Raw genomic sequence first — 20,334 nt, 5'->3', positions numbered from 1 at the left:
GTTTAAACCAAAAGAAAAAATCATAAAAGACTGACTCGGTAAGGAGTTCAATCATAATAATATGATTTTCAAAGAAACTTTCACATTAACCGATTCTTTTGGATTTTTTCCGAACAAAAACACATTTAAAGAAGTAAAAATTAAAGCTGCGGTGTCCATGTATTAACGATGCTATAAATTAGTTAATCATTAAGAAAGGTAGTGGCTATAAAAGTAGCTGATTTGCAAAAACTCCAATCTATTTAACTCGTGTAAAATCTGCACCAATCTATTTTCAGGTTCCGATTATTTTTCACTTCCAGCATCACGATCAGATCCGACAAAATGGACCATGTATATCAACTCGCCTCTGTTCTAAAATTACAATAAAACAGCATAAAATCGACAGGAAACCTTGTCAAATGTGACCCAACTAGCGGCCGATCAAACTGTTAGTGTTTGTCATCTATTAATTGACAAAATCGTTAACTATGTCAGATAGTGATGAAACTTCTAAATGATAAGGACAATCGGTGGTTTTATATACGATCTGAGTCAAAGGCGGTAAGATATAATTCAGCTGTTTACTCAAGCACGATGATAAGTGTTTTACGAGGTTCGTTCAACACACGTCACTATATTAAAGACATTTCGTGAGAAATACAAATGATCAGCTGAAAACGAATATTTTTTTATGAAAATTGGGTAAAGAACTGTCTGTATCCCGATCTGAGTAAAATCTGTATGCTTAACTGCTTAGACACCCTTGTCACTTACATATCATCGAAATAATCGAATTAGCACTTTGGAAATTGATATAAAAACTCTTATTTTTTATGTTAAACTGTTAAATGTGTGCGTTCGGTGATAATTGAACACTCATAGGCTGTTATCAAATAAACTTAAAGAAATAAACTGTGACCATAAAGCAGTATAGTTGGGCTACCAATATCTGAGGATAGCTTATGTTGATGCTGAGAATTTCTTAGTAACATATTGTATTTTGTAAATATTCTATGTTTATAAATATATATGCTAAATGTTTTGTAATGCACATTCTTCATCAATACTTCGACTTAAAAATGTTGAATCTTCTTCATCGTTATAACTTAGCGGCGTACAGTATACGTACAAAAACATTGTAATTGTTTAATTCGAGGCCAATTGATACTACGGGCCCAAGTGGAAGTAGCCTTTCTGTTCATGACCAGAATATTTAATTTTTGTATTATATTAGAATTTAGTTGTATTTGGAAAGCTGATGTTTGTTGCGATTCCTGTTTGTGATGCCTTTGTCATGTGACTTATTTAATTTTGATGCGTTTGTCATGTGACTTATTTAACTTGACACGTTTGAATTCATACATGATATCCAGGTGCAAGGGATAATTTTATGTTGTCTTTCATTATACTTGTTCGTAATGTTTCAATCGAGACACAGATCTGTTCTGTGATACTGGGCTTGCATCAACAGTCCATTTTATTTGAAAGGAATTAAGTTGAAATCTGAATATTATTCAACACTATTAGCTTCAATTCTGCTTAATTATGTACATGCATTAGCAAAAGCAAACAGTAGAAACATTATCATCCATGCATACTTCTGTAAAACAGATCTTAGTTCATTATAATATTGACTTCTTTGATTCACGATATTGATAAGACAATTTATATTGTTAGAAATTGTACTAATTTAATCAATTGTTTTATCTCATTATGAATGCTATTGGAATCATTTTCAACGATAAATGTCGACTTATGATTTTCATACAGCAATATCATTCCATAAAAAAGTGTATGTAACACTCGGATGAATCCATCAAGTGTAAATATAATATATCATTGTAATAATATCAATATATTGTTTTGTGTGAGGATTGTTTGTCCTTCACAAAATAACTTGCGTCAAGCACCATCATAAACAAGTAGTAATTTGGTAGACCGATTGTTTAATCAAATGCTGAGCAACTTGTACTCCGAGAGAAATACTTCAAACGTCTTATATGTCCCTTGGCTACCTTTGCTCGAGTTGTAAGATGATAAAACAAGCAAGAAATTCAATATAAATGATAACTGCAGTAAAAACAGATTTAATAGTCCTAGGCAGGGGACTGTCTGGTTACACATTATAGAGGATAATTTGAGAATTTTGTTCTAATATACCATAAACTACTTTAAATGAATTATGTTTTTTTTGGTAATCATCGTTTTAATGATCAATAATTGTTCATTTTATATTGCATATCGCACATGGTGTTTAATATAGATATGGGCCATAACGTGTTCATGGGACAAGTGGTATATTTGTCAATTGTCATGCTAAATCAATATATAGACGATTTATACATTGTTTATACAATTATTATACTGTTAATATATTTTTTGCTTAGAAAAAGTGTTAGGATAAGTTTGGTTTTAGTGCTGAACTCTTATAGCTGCACTCTCACAGATTAAACGTTTTGACAACTTTTTGTTTTATTTTTTGTCTTGGAACGAGCCATTTTTTGCGAAAATGCATTGAAACCAGTTATATAAGACTGCTGACAAAAAAATAAGATGGCAGATTTTTATATTTTAGTTCAAAAATTGATGTTTTATGTATTTTTCTCAAACCGTTAATAACGGTTTAAACCATAAAACATTAATTTTCGAACGGAAATATGAAAATCTGCGATCTGATCTTTTGTCAGCAATCTTTTATCATTCGTTTGCAGATATTTACGGTAAAATTTGCTCTTTCCAAGACAAAAAATAAAAACAAGTTGTCAAAACGGTATATATGTGAGAGTGCAGCTTTACTTTCGGAAAATAAACGTACCAGTGAAGTAACATCGACATAATAATACATTGCGTTTAAGCTCAAGTGATTATCGTTGTCAACACAAAAGGGAGAGTTAAGCAAATAAAACATACAAAATAACATCAAAGTATTACTGTTTTTCTTTATTTATGGCACCGTCAAACGAAGCAGTCGTAATATTGGTTTAATTATATGTTACGTTTAGACCCCAAACGTTCATCGTTATCATCTAAAGGTAGTCTTTATAGGAAAATCAAAAGTAAAGCAAACAACTGTGATAACTGTGTTATCGTTATATTATTCCTTATGATGCCCTCCCCTGTCACTATACTCAGTCCAATACAACAACATCATTGTGTTATACACATACACATATGAATACCTTAAACAACAATACTGTACGTCATACCGTGGTGATCTATATGCATACATCAAATTGCATATGTTTGATATGTATAAGAACACTCCATGTGGTTACACGATTTACTTATGTACTATAAGCCTTTAAAACGTCAGCTTTGCTCTGTTAAAAGACGGAACACGTTGCTAATAAGCTCATTCATTTAATTGTTCGTCCTTATCAAATAAGACTATGATTAAAAGTCCACTTTCATAACTTCGTTTTTCATAACTAAATACTAACTTTTATACCTAAAGTTATCAAGAATTATACTAATCAGACATAATCGGGTTGGTACCAAATGGAATCAATTTGTGATTGGACTGCAGAAACAAGTATCGGAATTGGTAGCATTCTGCCGAGCCAATATAAAATGCCTTGGACTTCACGATTAACTGGAGACAAGTAATACCATCGACTGTGTAAATATGGACGTGGCGAAAGCTGTGTGGATTTTGAGCTTCTTCTTGTTTGGGTTTTGTCAATTTGCGGTAAGAATGATTCTTGATTCTTAAAATGAAAACTTAATTGTATCTAGTAGTATGTTCTATTGTAATGTTTATTTCATAATTATTTAAATTTGTTGGTTTAAGTGTGGTTTTAGCTTTTACTAAAGATGTTTTTATCATCACATATGTTATTTACTTTTAGTCATATTTTAATGACGTGTACGAAACGAACTTGTTTTTAAATGTCTTTAAACATGGCAGAATATTTATACTGAAAACTGTTATTGACAAAGCATGTTTAATTTACTCTAGATCAAAAGATATACATTCAGATCATTGTTATTTCCACTACTCTGTTTTTTTATTAAATACTATTTTATACTAATCTGGTGATATCATTAAATAAAAGCTTTTATCTTATTATGTTTTACTTTTTCACGAAACGAATAAGTCAGATTAACGAGTAAACATTGTCCTCAAACTTTACAGAACACTTGAACTGAATATATATTAAAATTAATCTGGTAATATGATTTAAGTTAAGCAAGTTTTACATTGCGTTTAAGCCTTTATCTATATAAAATTATGTTTTTCAACAAATGATGAATAAATACTATTTTTGAATACAAAATGTCAGTGACGGGGCATGTATTACTTCACTCCAGTTCAAAACAGATACGTTTAAAACCATAAAGTTATGTTTTTGATGAAAATTAAAACTTAACTAGTGATGTATTTGTTAGGCAAGTTTTACATTGCGTTAACGCAAATATATAATGAACTATTTACTATGTATTTATAAAAAGTTAATTTCTCTGCAAACGTAAAAATCAAACATTACATAATATTTGCATAATTTATTTTACATTTCCGAACAAATCAGAATGAACACTTATATCCGATTTTCATGAATCAAATGATACTGTTAACATCCAATCGAATATCTATAATGCAACTGAAAATCGGAAACCAAATACCAACATTAATTACTTATGTACGAATAGTTCAGACTTTAATGTTATGATTCGCTACCATAAATTGTAATGTATAATCAAGTTAAATGTATCTTTTGTCAAATCGGGATGGTGCATAATGTCCAGTTTTATAGGTAACTAAATCCTGAACTTGCATGTAAAACATATTTAATGTGCAGTTTTCTCATCAAATGTTCATCGTAAAATTGGATGTAACATTTTCCTCAGTATTTTCATTAGCAGGATTGCCGAAGGTGTTATGTGTTTGTTCTAAAGAAAATTTTAATTTGCGATTTTAGCATTTTAAAACATTCATAGTATTATATTGGGTCATATTGTAAAATTCCTAATTCGAAACATATAAGTTTGTAACGATGTTAAACAACATTACCCTGCGAGGGAATTATGAACAATATATTTGACTGTCTACTATAATGGTGATCTATTTTTTACACATTTAAGGACGCTTTTTTAACTTCAAAATAGCTTATTTTCTGTATATGAAGTAAAAGACAAATACTTTTTTACGAATTTAAATACAAATGAAATATTTGGAAACTGGAGTTTTACAATGTTCTTCTTTTACATTTTAGTTTTCAGGACTCTTATTCGACCTTGTAATGTCAGCACCAATCGCAGATCAGCGTCACACCACCTATTTCCGATTAAATAAATACTAACATGGCTTAGGCAGGATGACCAATAGGTAAAAGTTCCCACAAAACTACTAAAACGTATGTTGAATACTAAGCTCAAGTCTGTAAAGGAGACATTGATTATAACATGCCACACAAAAGGTAGACCAAATACCTCGCTTAAGCTATATATCTTAATAATATTAGGCTTTTGCACACTTCTTCGCATGTCCATTATGCGCTTCGAAATACATCTTTATAGGCTTTTGCAAATTTTAAGCTTCATCGCACCGCCGTCCTGCGCTTCGGGGTGTATCTTACTCATCTTTTGCACTCTTTTAACACATGCGCATCCTGCGCTTCGAAATAAATCTGTTTATGTTGTTGCAATATTAAAGCTTCTGTGCACGGCCATTATGCGTTTCGAGATATAAGATATAATATCTAAATCAGCTTTTGAACTCTTTTAACTTCTGATCACGGCCATCTAGGGTTTTTAGATATATTTTATCAGCTTTTGCAACTATTGCGCTCATGTGCACAGCCATTCTGGATTTCGAGATATATCTTTATTAGATTTTGCAACTTTTTAGCTTCTGTGCACGGTGTCATCCTGCGTTTCGATGTATACCTTTATCAGCTTTTACAATGTTTAAGCTTAAGCGCACAGCCATCCGTCGTTTCGAGATATACCTTAATCAACTTTTGCAAATTTATTTGCTTCTTGCTATGGTTAAATGCTTGGATTTCATTATCGACATAAGTATAATAGTCGCTCGAATAAAAGTTCATTGTTCATGGAAATGTCAAATGAAACGACGGGTTTGGGTTTAAGCATATTATAATATTGATTTAAATCAGTCAAGTTTTGTTGTTGTTCGAATGCGTTCTAACATGAGCTTATGTTCTAACATGGGCTTATTTGAAAGTAAAACAAACCGCGCACAGCACTAAAATAGTGAAAAAATGCATAAAGACAATAACTTGCTAAAGGGGCACAACTATAAGGATTTATTGCAAAAGTTTTTGGCCTTTCCAGATGTGTACGCAAATGTCTATAGTAGCATTTAACACCAGGTTAATTTCAATATACATGTAATGTACTGTTTTGAGAAATTGCCTATGTAAAAGATTCCAGACAACGACATCGATACGAAGACTTTCACAACAACTCCACTTTTAAAAATAACAGACAACTAAACAGTGTGACATGAAACAGTATACCCATTCAATAACTCTTGTAAAATTTTGAGGCCTATTCGTCGAAGAAAAATAAATAACATGTCGTATACCTAGTAATTATGATTCTAGAAAATAGCAAACGCTTTTTAATTTAATATCATAAACGGTAAAATGTGATAGGTATAAGGGGTATATCAATGTCAGCATTTTTAACATAACGACCTAAATATGTCAAGCCTAATTTTGACTTCGACATGGAGTGTCTCGGAGCTATACGGAATTTTTTGAGTACATTTATGTTACATTAAACCACGAAAAAAGAAAAGAAATAACTTTTCAAAATAATATGATTGTTTTATTATCAAATATTTACACTCCCATTGCGCTCCCCTAGATGGACGCTTCTTTTTCAATTGCTTTTATGTTACGATGAACATGATATATTTGGAATACTGATCTTAACCAAACGGCGTTAGTTATAAGCCAAATGCTATATTATTGTGGTAAAATAAATACGACATCGATGAAACAATGTATAGGATGATCATGCCGCTGTTCAAAACCCCACATTTGTGTTACCTTCAATGATCACGGAAGCGTTTAACATTCCGCATTGTAGTAAATGGTCTTTTATAAATATTGAGTGTCAATATGCACTCTGTATATCACTTTAGAATTGTGGGTACAATTAGAACGTTTGGTCAGCGCAAGGATAATCGTGAAGTTCTTTTGTATGTAGAAACCATGCACCGACCGAATATTATCAAACGTCGATGAGCTGCAATACATTCAATGCTTAGTATTACATACAAGCATGGACATTTTTCTTGTTTTTGATTATTTCTTTATTTTCTAAAAAAAAGATATTGAACTACAATTAAAAAAAATGCTTAGATAAAGAAGACGCAATCCTCATTTAATTATTTATTATAATTGCCAACTAAAATGGCCATTTCTCTTGATTCGGATTTTTTTGGAGAATTTCGTTGATTACATAGAATAACAATTGCAAATAATGTTTAAATACAGAAGACTGGTAATTGTTATATTATGGAGCCGTAAAATATTATGTTATCTTAATCAAACAATGTTTTGAAGAGAAGTTAATGACACACTAGAACAGGACAAAACAATGGGGAAATTGAGGTAATTGGGAAATTTTCATTACATTCTCAAAGATGAAAAACAACTGAAACACCGTCGATATTCACCAACACGCAATATTCGAATTTGTTTTTTTAAATAATAAATAATTATTTCATTTGTTTTGCAGACATCAGAAGATGATCAGGGGAATAGCTCCGGTCGTGATGACAAACATGTCGGCGTCTCTACGGGAAACGATTACAAATCGAGTTTGGAACTTGGGTCAAAAGAAATGAACGATATTAGGGGAAACACTGGACTTGGGAAGAATGATGATTGGAGGTTAGAGAAACGGAACGTAGGAAGGTGGAACAACCAACGTTGGCAGCTTGAAAATCTGGCCAATTCTCATACTTTGTCAAAGAGGTATTCTGATAAAGATCATGAAGGGTTAGGTGACGGTTTTGACGTTTCTGATGATGCGGCCTATTTAAATTTCTTGCAAGCTTTCGGTATTCCACCCGATGAAGCGTTCCACGACGACGGTTTATATGGCAACCTTGACAAAAGGCATGCGTCTAGATGGAACATTATTCAACAAAAGCTTGCATCTCTGTCTAGCAAGCGCTCTACTGAGCTTGATAAAAGGATGGATAGTAGGTGGCGTCTCATTCAGAATAAGCTTAACCAATTGAATGGAATCGCGAATAAGCGATCAACCGATGAGTTGGACAGTTTAAGCGACAATTATGAAGCCATAGACAAACGACATCTTGGCCGCTGGAAAAACAGAAACTGGCTTAACAAACACTATTCAACGAACAATTAATTGTCAATTGAACAAACAAACCAACCGAGTCTTATATCAGATATTTGTATAGGTATGCATGTCTAATAACTATTCGTGATTTAAATAGTTCAAGCTTTTCAGAGAGCATTCTTAGTGAAATTTATGTTATTTTGAAAAGACCTTACGGACCGGTTAAACAAACAACCTTAGATGAGAAAATATATTCCTGCCTATAATTCTGTTCTCCGATTTGTAGAGATAAGTTTCCTATTAGGCAGTTACAAAGACCTTACTTCGTTTGTTAGTTTTGTTATGCGCCTTTTTACCGTTATCACAGTTAATGTTGTTTTTTTCTGTACGAACACATATAAGTAGTTTAACATTGTTTGTTATTATCTCCAATTACTTACAACAAAGGTACAATCAGTTGTGAGTCGTGTTCTGAATGATACTAACCTACTTTAACGAATTTTGCCGATCAATTTCGCATATTTATCAATCACCTTTACCATCGAACCGGTAATGCAGCTCTGATATTATTACACCGAAGAGATGTAAGAAAACAGATGATAAGACAATTGAAACAACAGTTTTCTTAGATTAACAAAGACCCAGTCTAAAGGCCAAACAATAGACACAAAGCTACACGACAACCAACTTAAGACTATTATCCTAATATCGCAATTGTTTTATGTTTAGGTTACCGCCTTGGCACTCTCAATGTCAGAGAAAAAGCTAATAGAAAATAAACAACAGGAACAAACCTGGTTAGTTTAACTGGTATCCTGTGTGTATGCCAAACAAACACCAAACCAGGGATGCATAGCTATAAGACAACAAACATTATACAATTGATATTATATCGTTATTGGTAACTAGTCGGCTACCCTCTTGGCACTATCGGTGTTAGCGTCGGAACCCACTCGACTGTTTTGTTAAGTGTCAGGTTACCGGCTTGGCACTATCAGTGATATCGTCAGAACCCACGCTATTGTATTGGTAAGTGTCAAGTTACCGGCTTGGCACTATCGGTGTTATCGTCGGAACCCACACTATTGTATTGGTTATTGTCGGGTTACCGGCTTGGCACTATCAGGGATATCGTCGGAACCCGCGCTATTGTATTGGTAAGTGTCAAACTACCGGCTTGGTACTATCAGTGATATCGTCGGAACCTACTCGACTGTATTGGTAAGTGTCAGGTTACCGGCTTGGCACTATCAGTGTTATCGTCGGAACCCACACTATTGTATTGGTTAGTGTCGGGTTACCGGCTTGGCACTATCAGTGATATCGTCGGAACCCGCGCTATTGTATTGGTAAGTGTCAAGCTACCGGCTTGGTACTATCAGTGATATCGTCGGAACCTACTCGACTGTATCGGTAAGTGTCAGGTTACCGGCTTGGCACTATCAGTGTTATCGTCCGAACCATCACTATTGTACTGGTAAGTGTCAGGTTACCGGCTTGGCACTATCAGTGATATCGTCAGAACCCACGCTATTGTATTGGTAAGTGTCAAGTTACCGGCTTGGCACTATCGGTGTTATCGTCGGAACCCACACTGTTGTATTGGTTAGTGTCGGGTTACCGGCTTAGCACTATCAGTGATATCGTCGGAACCCTCGCTATTGTATTGGTAAGTGTAAGATTACCGGCTTGGCACTATCGGTGTTATCGTCGGAACCCACGCTATTGTATTGGTTAGTGTCGGTTTACCGGCTTGGCACTATCAGTGATATCGTTGGAACCATCACTATTGTACTGGTAAGTGTCAGGTTACCGGCTTGGCACTATCAGTGATATCGTCAGAACCCACGCTATTGTATTGGTAAGTGTCAAGTTACCGGCTTGGCACTATCAGTGATATCGTCAGAACCCACGCTATTGTATTGGTTAGTGTCAAGTTACCGGCTTGGCACTATCGGTGTTATCGTCGGAACCCACGCTATTGTATTGGTAAGTGTCAAGCTACCGGCTTGGTACTATCAGTGATATCGTTGGAACCTACTCGACTGTACTGGTAAGTGTCAGGTTACCGGCTTGGCACTATCAGTGCTATCGTCCGAACCATCACTATTGTACTGGTAAGTGTCAAGTTACCGGCTTGGCACTATCAGTGATATCGTCGGAACCCTCGCTATTGTATTGGTAAGTGTAAGATTACCGGCTTGGCACTATCGGTGTTATCGTCGGAACCCACGCTATTGTATTGGTTAGTGTCGGTTTACCGACTTGGCAATATCAGTGATATCGTTGGAACCATCACTATTGTACTGGTAAGTGTCAGGTTACTGGCTTGGCACTATCAGTGATATCGTCAGAACCCACGCTATTGTATTGGTTAGTGTCAAGTTACCGGCTTGGCACTATCGGTGTTATCGTCGGTACCCACACTATTATATTGGTAAGTGTCAAGTTACCGGCTTGGCACTATCGGTGTTATCGTCGGAACCCACGCTATTGTATTGGTAAGTGTCAAGCTACCGGCTTGGTACTATCAGTGATATCGTCGGAACCTACTCGACTGTATTGATAAGTGTCAAGTTACCGGCTCGGCACTATCAGTGATATCGTCAGAACAATCACTATTGTACTGGTAAGTGTCAGGTTACCGGCTTGGCACTATCAGTGATATTGTCGGAACCCACGCTATTGTATTGGTAAGTGTCAAGTTACCGGCTTGGCACTATCGGTGTTATCGTCGGAACCCACGCTATTGTATTGGTTAGTGTCGGGTTACCGGCTTGGCACTATCAGTGATATCGTCGGAACCCGCGCTATTGTATTGGTAAGTGCAAAGCTACCGGCTTGGTACTATCAGTGATATCGTCGGAACCTATTCGACTTTATTGGTAAGTGTCAGGTTTCCGGCTTGGCACTATCAGTGTTATCGTCGGAACCATCACTATTGTACTGGTAAGTGTCAGGTTACCAGCTTGGCACTATCAGTGATATTGTCGGAACCCACGCTATTGTATTGGTAAGTGTCAAGTTACCGGCTTGGCACTATCGGTGTTATCGTCGGAACCCACACTATTGTATTGGTTATTGTCGGGTTACCGGCTTGGCACTATCAGTGATATCGTCGGAACCCGCGCTATTGTATTGGTAAGTGTCAAGCTACCGGCTTGGTACTATCAGTGATATCGTCGGAACCTACTCGACTGTATCGGTAAGTGTCAGGTTACCGGCTTGGCACTATCAGTGTTATCGTCGGAACCATCACTATAGTACTGGTAAGTGTCGGGTTACCGGCTTGGCACTATCAGTGATATTGTCGGAACCCACGCTATTGCATTGGTAAGTGTCAAGTTACCGGCTTGGCACTATCGGTGTTATCGTCGGAATCCACACTATTGTATTGGTTAGTGTCGGTTTACCGGCTTGGCACTATCAGTGATATCGTTGGAACCATCACTATTGTACTGGTAAGTGTCAGGTTACCGGCTAGGCACTATCAGTGATATCGTCAGAACCCACGCTATTGTATTGGTAAGTGTCAAGTTACCGGCTTGGCACTATCAGTGATATCGTCAGAACCCACGCTATTGTATTGGTCAGTGTCAAGTTACCGGCTTGGCACAATCGGTGTTATCGTCGGAACCCACGCTATTGTATTGGTAAGTGTCAAGCTACCGGCTTGGTACTATCAGTGATATCGTCGGAACCTACTCGACTGTATTGATAAGTGTCAGGTTACCGGCTCGGCACTATCAGTGATATCGTCAGAACAATCACTATTGTACTGGTAAGTGTCAGGTTACCGGCTTGGCACTATCAATGATATTGTCGGAACCCACGCTATTGTATTGGTAAGTGTCAAATTACCGGCTTGGCACTATCGGTGTTATCGTCGGAACCCACGCTATTGTATTGGTTAGTGTCGGGTTACCGGCTTGGCACTATCAGTGATATCGTCGGAACCCGCGCTATTGTATTGGTAAGTGCCAAGCTACCGGCTTGGTACTATCAGTGATATCGTCGGAACCTATTCGACTTTATTGGTAAGTGTCAGGTTTCCGGCTTGGCACTATCAGTGTTATCGTCGGAACCATCACTATTGTACTGGTAAGTGTCAGGTTACCAGCTTGGCACTATCAGTGATATTGTCGGAACCCACGCTATTGTATTGGTAAGTGTCAAGTTACCGGCTTGGCACTATCGGTGTTATCGTCGGAACCCACACTATTGTATTGGTTATTGTCGGGTTACCGGCTTGGCACTATCAGTGATATCGTCGGAACCCGCGCTATTGTATTGGTAAGTGTCAAGCTACCGGCTTGGTACTATCAGTGATATCGTCGGAACCTATTCGACTGTATTGGTAAGTGTCAGGTTACCGGCTTGGCACTATCAGTGTTATCGTCGGAACCATCACTATAGTACTGGTAAGTGTCAGGTTACCGGCTTGGCAGTATCAGTGATATTGTCGGAACCCACGCTATTGCATTGGTAAGTGTCAAGTTACCGGCTTGGCACTATCGGTGTTATCGTCGGAACCCACGCTATTGTATTGGTTAGTGTCGGGTTACCGGCTTGGCACTATCAGTGATATCGTCGGAACCCGCGCTATTGTATTGGTAAGTGTCAAGCTACCGGCTTGGTACTATCAGTGATATCGTCGGAACCTATTCGACTGTATCGGTAAGTGTCAGGTTACCGGCTTGGCACTGTCAGTGTTATCGTCGGAACCATCACTATTGTACTGGTAAGTGTCAGGTTACCGGCTTGGCACTATCAGTGATATTGTCGGAACCCACGCTATTGTATTGGTAAGTGTCAAGTTACCGGCTTGGCACTATCGGTGTTATCGTCGGAACCCACACTATTGTATTGGTTATTGTCGGGTTACCGGCTTGGCACTATCAGTGATATCGTCGGAACCCTCGCTATTGTATTGGTAAGTGTAAGATTACCGGTTTGGCACTATCGGTGTTATCGTCGGAACCCACGCTATTGTATTGGTTAGTGTCGGTTTACCGGCTTGGCACTATCAGTGATATCGTTGGAACCCACGCTATTGTATTGGTAAGTATCAAGTTACCGGCTTGGCACTATCAGTGATATCGTCAGAACCTATGCTATTGTATTGTTAAGTGTCAGGTTAGTGGCTTGGCACTATCAGTGATATCGTCGGAACCCTCACTATTGTACTGGTAAGTGTCAGGTTACCGGCTTGGCACTATCAGTGATATCGTCGGAACCCACACTATTGTATTGGTTAGTGTCGGGTTACTAGCTAAGACCCTTAACTTTTGTATTGGTAAATGTATTGGTTACCGTTCGTGCATTGTCGGAACCCACCTAATAGTAGGTCTGTAGATATCAAATATCAACCTATAGGTCAATTCTGTCATGCGTGAGCGGTGTCTCAGGTGTTCAGTTATGTACAGTACAGAGAATGGGTCAGTGAAAAATTAGTAAGAACGTAGTCTTATCTCTTTGAAACGATTTTGTTACAACCCATTTCAAAATGTATTTATTATTTACTGTTGTTGCGTAAACCACACCAAAGCCTTTTTTGCCAGCGATCAGGCACTGCTCAGTGCACGTCAACTAATTGCCCAACATAAAACACTTTTTGAACAAATGTCAAATATAACGAAACCGTGCCCATGTTTTCTGCTACTAAAATCAAAATATAGAATTTTGCCATTAAAAAAAACATCATTTTTTTATTTAGATAAAAAACATACTGAATCAATTCAGCAGTTCTGAGTATTGCTGAAAGCATATAACCTCAAGCAACCTTTTTGATCACTAAAATTCCGTTCCGTTTAAATCAAGGTGTCTAGTGAAATCAACATAATATTCGAAAAAGTAAGTGTCTGTCTTGTTAATATCTTATTTACTGCGATTAAAATGCTTATTTGTAACTATATCAACAAGGTACGAAGTAAATGAAACTCTTAAATGAGCATATACTGGTCCATATATAATGGTTTTGAGGTTGTTAATTGCTTTAGAAGTACGCAGTTTATAGCTTCCACACTACAATTATTCTGCGCTTTTTTATTTTTGATAAGCGTCAACCTAAGTTGCCTAATCCCAGCTACCTATATAAAGAAGTCGTTTCGAAAAAAACGCTTATAAAAACTTTATTCAGATATAAGAAGATACACAAAAAAAAAGTAAAATGTGATTTTCTTTCATTTCTAAGTAATACATTAGAATCTACTAACTAGAAACACAGTCGACACACCTTAATACTTTTAAAAATCAATAATACAAATGAATTAATCTCACATCTATATTATATTGCATATCTTAATAGCTGCAACTTAAATAACATATGTATATTAGCCAAAAACAATTCCATAGGCAACAACACTAATCCCTTAATAAAGGTATCACATTAGTTTATGAAAGAAAACGTGTAGTTTTAATAACAGGTTAACACAACGCGTACGAGACATATGATTATCCAATCCAATTTTAACTTCGCAATCTAAAATCTAAAAATTGGCTGCTGTATTTTTGAAAAAGCAATTGAAAGTGGCGTTGTGTTCGCAGAATCTGACTTCAAGTTCAATAGTTCTTATATTAATTATTTAATTGTAATATTGTTACCAGATGGATTAAAGTGTGCAGCTTATTTAATTAATCTGTATTTCTTTTAAATGAAACTTTGAACCAGCATAAGAAAAGTTTTATTAGTTCATTGGTCAATCACATCCGTCAGTTTCTAATCTTTTGCACCACGTGTTATTTCTTTCACCGAATTTCCTCGAAGTCATTTGCCAATCTGGATGAACAGTTTAAAAGAAACTCTTCAATCCTACTAGACGTTAAGCAACATCAGCAGATCCACAGTCATTATAAGCCAAAAGAAATCCTGACCTGCTTATACAATAGTGAGCAGTTAGTTGACCCAGACAGGTGACGTTTGGCTCCATTTAGAGTTTTTGGTCACTTATCACAAACACTCCTCCACACGTGAAGATGAACTCTTTAAGAACAACCTAAATCACCCATCGCCACCGTGAGTCGATAGGTCTGTAATTCGAAATATTGTGACAATAAATTAGTGCTGTCAATATTGCCACCTTCTGATGGTACCCATTAAATACCTTTCGCACGTTCTAAAATATGTACGCACGTTCTAAAATATGTACGCTTAAACATGTAATTATGAACTGATCAGCTGATATTTCTTTACAACTTTTAAAAATCTGAAACTTGGTTCATTATTTGTGTGAAGTAGATATATATGTATAATTAATACCGATGCAAAAGGCAAGAAGATAGAGTCATAATTTTGCAAAGCAGTTTAATAATTATGCATTTAAATAACTTTTCTACGGCATTGTTATATATAGTATCTACACAAATGTCTAACCATATATATCATGGTGAGCAAGTCAGCAAACAGCAAAATAGCGCAATATGAGGTCATTAATAAATCTGTTGCTCTATAAGATTGATGCAGGTTAGAACGAAGTCGTATTAACTGTACCCATAGGATGCATATTACTGACGAAAGTTGAACGCTTCAGTAAAAGGCTGATCGAAACCAAGACAAAGATTAACAGTATTACACCCTTGAGTGTTAATCCTATAAACTGCACCAGACCGGCCAAACTGGGTAACACGTCATTTAAGAAACAGTGTGCATTATTGCTATTTTTTGTTGTTGTATTATGGTCATAAATCCAGTACAATACTTATGCTTTAAAATTCAGAAACGATCAAGACATGGATAGTAAGTTGTTCTTATTTCTCACGCCAAAAAGAAGTATTTCAAATATTTAAAACTGATATTATTGAAGGCACAAACTACGTCGAATACCAACGAAAATTATAACAAATCCACAAATGTATTAAAAATGTATTAGTGGACATTATCCAGATGTTTATTAAAGTTTCAATATCATTGAAAAATGATGTACAGGGATGTACGGTTTCAGTATTTCTTGCGTTTGCGTCTTCCATGTATAGAGCCCTATTAGTAAAATGCTTATTTGTTACGCCTTTTAGTGTACACACATGTCTCAGGAGATAAGCAGGCGTGCGGCCTCTTCATATTCCAACAAATATTAAAAGAACAAAAAACGAGTTCACAAATGCAGCCTAGAACCTTTTCAACGAAAACTATGTATTTTAATCACGATAAGGAAAACAAGTGACCATCAGATTAGATGTATTATTGTGAAAGGCTTGATTCAGTATTCAAATGTGTACAGTTAATGCAAAATCACATGCATGCATGTCATATGCAGTGATGCTGCATTTAATGTACATACGTAGTTATTTAAATAAATGCTTCACTTTACAAATTTTACAACCTCAAATGGGTCTTCCAGAATCATTTTGTTACTAACAAGTAACATATCATATTGTATAAGACAATACACACTGTTAATAAAAAATAGTGTGCTCAAATATAGTCACAATACTGTTTTCTGGGGCTAGTGTTATGGCACACACCTCCGCCCGCACCTTTGGACGTAAGTTTCCCACACTCTTATTTTAATTTGTTATTGAACTGCATTCGTAATGGATGTCCTACCAGCATGAATGTTGCAATGTGTCAACCATCGCCCAGCTAAACCACGCTTGTTGCCCCTAGAGCCTTTCAACGCATTTGAAAAAGGGATTTGAATGTTAACAAATCTATATTTTGTTTAATTTACATCCGGGATCTATTTTTGCAATGCTTGTAGCAAGGGAAATCACATTGCTTTGTCACGTTGGTGTATTCGGCTCATCATCAGCGCAGTTGAACCAAGATAGTCTTTGTTGTTATTACTGTAAAAAGGTATGTGTTTCAAAGAAGAGTCCGGCACACGCCCTAAAACTTGTATTCAAAATTCAATTCGATTCGCTCAAGATATATAATGTTATTATTAAGCTCGTCAGATTTCCTGATCATATTGTATATAATTGAGTATAATATGACATATCGTGATGTATTTGTTTACAATTACCATCTGGACTCGAGTCATCAAGACTTTCTTTAATCAGAAATGATGATGGTATAATAATGTCTTCTAAAGTATGTTGTAATTTCTTCCTTATTGATGTAAATAACAAACATGGTATTCGAACATATACTTCTTCCGCTGTAATGTCGACAAACTCCATCACAAATACAAGCCTCTGTGGCGCAGGGCATACAGATTGGACTGCATACACAGAGGACCTGAATTTGAATCCTGCTGCTAACGGAAAATGTTATCTTCTTTGTTGTGTATATGTTATTATAATTGATTTATTCTACTGAAATCAGGTGATATAACTTTCAATGTTTCAGAACTGTTTTTGTATTAAGTCGAGAATGGAGCGTCTAGAACACATCAACAGTATGTAGATTAAAATGTTCTTATATCGAATGATTAGAACAAAGCTAACGAGATAACATTGTGACGACAACGGTTACCTTGTTGCTCACTTATCTTGTTGATTTTGGCGTTGTTTAAGAACTTCCCTGAAATAACAAAAGTTGATGTGAACTTGTAAAATTTTAAAATACTTTACAATAAGTTTATGAAAAACAGGAATGTTATTAGGTGTATTGGCATGTGTGCTTAGTGTTCTGTTCTCTTGGTTTATTTATGGTTGCTGGTTTTGCCATAATTCTAAGGTTGATATTTATCATTTTATATTATTTCCTTTCATTTTGTGATCGTTTGGTTTGAATTTACAACGGAACATAATAAGACGTTATCCGCGATTACACTTACAGTGTTCCATGACTAAAAACAACCATTTAGTCAGATAATTTAGTATTTGTTCCAATATAAATCCTTATACATTTCAGCAAATGGACATCAAAATTCACATAAATGCCATAACAAGGCGAGAGCGCAGATTTATACTTAATTTAAAAGGATCCCATCTTCATCACCTATTCAGCGCACTCAAATTAACAGCTATTAACGTCAAAATATTTTAAATGCTTGTTTAACATTAAATAAGTGTATTATCCAAAGTAAAATTCATTAGTCCATTATAACTTTTAAATGTACTTTAAAGATTAATATGTTTTAAAAGCATGTGAAATCAAAATAAAAGAGCTACATACAGTCAAACCTGGTTGAGCAGTCACCTGCTTTAAAGGGCCACCTGCCTTATAGGGCCACTCCCTATTCCATCCGTACGTTTTTACTATATAAAGTGTCAGAAAAGTCCAACCTGGACTTAGTGGCCACCTGTAGTAAGCAGCCACTTTTACCTTTTCCCAAAGGTGGAAAATTAATACAGGTTTGAATGTATATGTGAAATATGCAATACTCGAGGGTCGTTTCAAGGCCGTATTGTTAGCAATGATTTCCAAATACATGATGCATCAAATCGACAACTTAATAATGTTGAAATATTTAAGAAACGTTTCAAAAATGATCTCTAGGTTGCTTGAATTATTAAACTATAATGTTGATTGTTTTGTTTTTCAATTTGCCAAAAACTAAATGGTGTTTGGTTTTACTGTTTCTTTTATGCTGATGGTCTTGAATTCTAATTCAAATGAAACGTTATCGACGATGGAGGACCATGAGTTTGGAGAAAAGTATGGAGAAAACAGGAATTACATATTTAATCAATTTATTTGTAATATCATGTATAAAAGACCATAGCTTGCTAATTTTAAAATTTATATAATAATTGACCGAAAATATATAGAGTAATGATAATGATAATTATTAACAATTGCGGATTGACCTATTTGCAATCTTTTTAATTCAGAAAGACTTGTTTTTTATATGTTTACGGAACACCTTCTACGTTTGACCTTTCTGCACAATAAACCTTTTTAACTGATACCAAATAACATAAAGTCCCCTTGCATCCCAAATTCACATATTTGTACCTCAGACAGTTGATATATATGATTTATCTTAATAAAGAAAAAGTCGCCACTGATGTTATCTTTATCGCCCGTACCCTGTCAGTGTTACGTTTTTGATACTGTCAAGAAATTGCCATGTATTTATTTTGTAGCGGAAGTTTTTTATTTCAAGCACTGCTTAAAATAACAGAAAACACTATTCCCCTGAAATATCAAGCGTCTCAGTCTTGTAATCCTGGATACAAATAAACGGTTATCAAGGGGATAAATAATACAAATAATTGTGTTATTACCCTGAATGTTTGAAATAGAATTTTGCAGTTACAATTCTGTGACAAATCGAGTTTTATAAGTGAAATAGCAACATTTAGATGTTAACATTTCATGGAATTAAACAACTTTAAGAACTACATGTACAGGTAAAATCACTAGCAATTACTTCCTGTTGATCCTAATTAAAACCCTCATTTTTAAAATAGTCAATTATGAGTCAAAATAATGATTTCATATTTATAAGAAGTGTATATATTTTAATACAGAATGGTTTGTTATAAAAAGGTAACAACCGTTCATTAAGAAAACATTTATCCAATTTTCAAACGTTTTTGTAAAGCTGAAAGTGCTCGAACACTTGCTCTCGTTCAGACTAGTACAAAGTTATTACATATTACAAAAAAAATGCTCAACCATCAATTCAATGAATTTTTAATTAATTTCAAAACTGTCCGAGTTTGTAATATGAACTTCCGGAAAAAATACACGTCACGAACAAGTACAAAACAGAAATACCCCCACTATAGAATCTATATTATTGAGATGTGAAGAACAACCGAAGCGTGTCCTTCGAAATTGTTCTTTATCCTTTTATCAAGCATATGATAAGGAGGATACTACATTAGGTTGTTGTTCTGACAGTGGTGACCTCCTAACAAACACTTCACTACTATTTCAGAGTCGACAATTTAATTGACAATATGGTCTAGTCAGCTTATGTAATCATGCATTGTTCACATTTCGGTGACTTGGGTTACAACTAGGCGAAAAAAATAAAATATCATTTTTCTGGGCTAGATCGACCCTATTTTTTCTCCAGACCATACACTTTGTTTCCGTAGTGTATATTTTGCTTTATAATCTCTTAACAAAAGGGCATTATTTGATTGAATATTTTAAAATTGACAATTTTTTTTTTAAAAAGAGACTACTTTGATATATGTCGGTTTGGACCAGCATCACGATTTTCCAAAAAT

At 35.5% G+C, this 20,334-nt stretch overlaps 1 protein-coding gene across 1 annotated transcript; it reads left to right on the top strand.

Annotated features, from left to right (window-relative positions):
- The first annotated feature begins 3,597 nt into the window (after positions 1-3,597).
- LOC128203462 (uncharacterized) lies at positions 3,598-9,046 on the top strand. Its single transcript, XM_052904888.1, has 2 exons — positions 3,598-3,670; positions 7,693-9,046. The coding sequence occupies exons 1-2, from the start codon at positions 3,608-3,610 to the stop codon at positions 8,332-8,334; spliced, it is 705 nt and encodes a 234-aa protein (XP_052760848.1). The 5' UTR covers positions 3,598-3,607; the 3' UTR covers positions 8,335-9,046.
- The last annotated feature ends 11,288 nt before the right edge of the window (positions 9,047-20,334 follow it).

The sequence above is a fragment of the Mya arenaria genome, chromosome 9 (genome assembly GCF_026914265.1).
Source record: "Mya arenaria isolate MELC-2E11 chromosome 9, ASM2691426v1".
Taxonomy (NCBI): Eukaryota; Metazoa; Mollusca; class Bivalvia; order Myida; family Myidae; genus Mya; species Mya arenaria.
The sequence above is the reverse complement of the archived record's forward strand: the minus strand, read 5'-3'. Positions and strand labels throughout refer to the sequence as shown.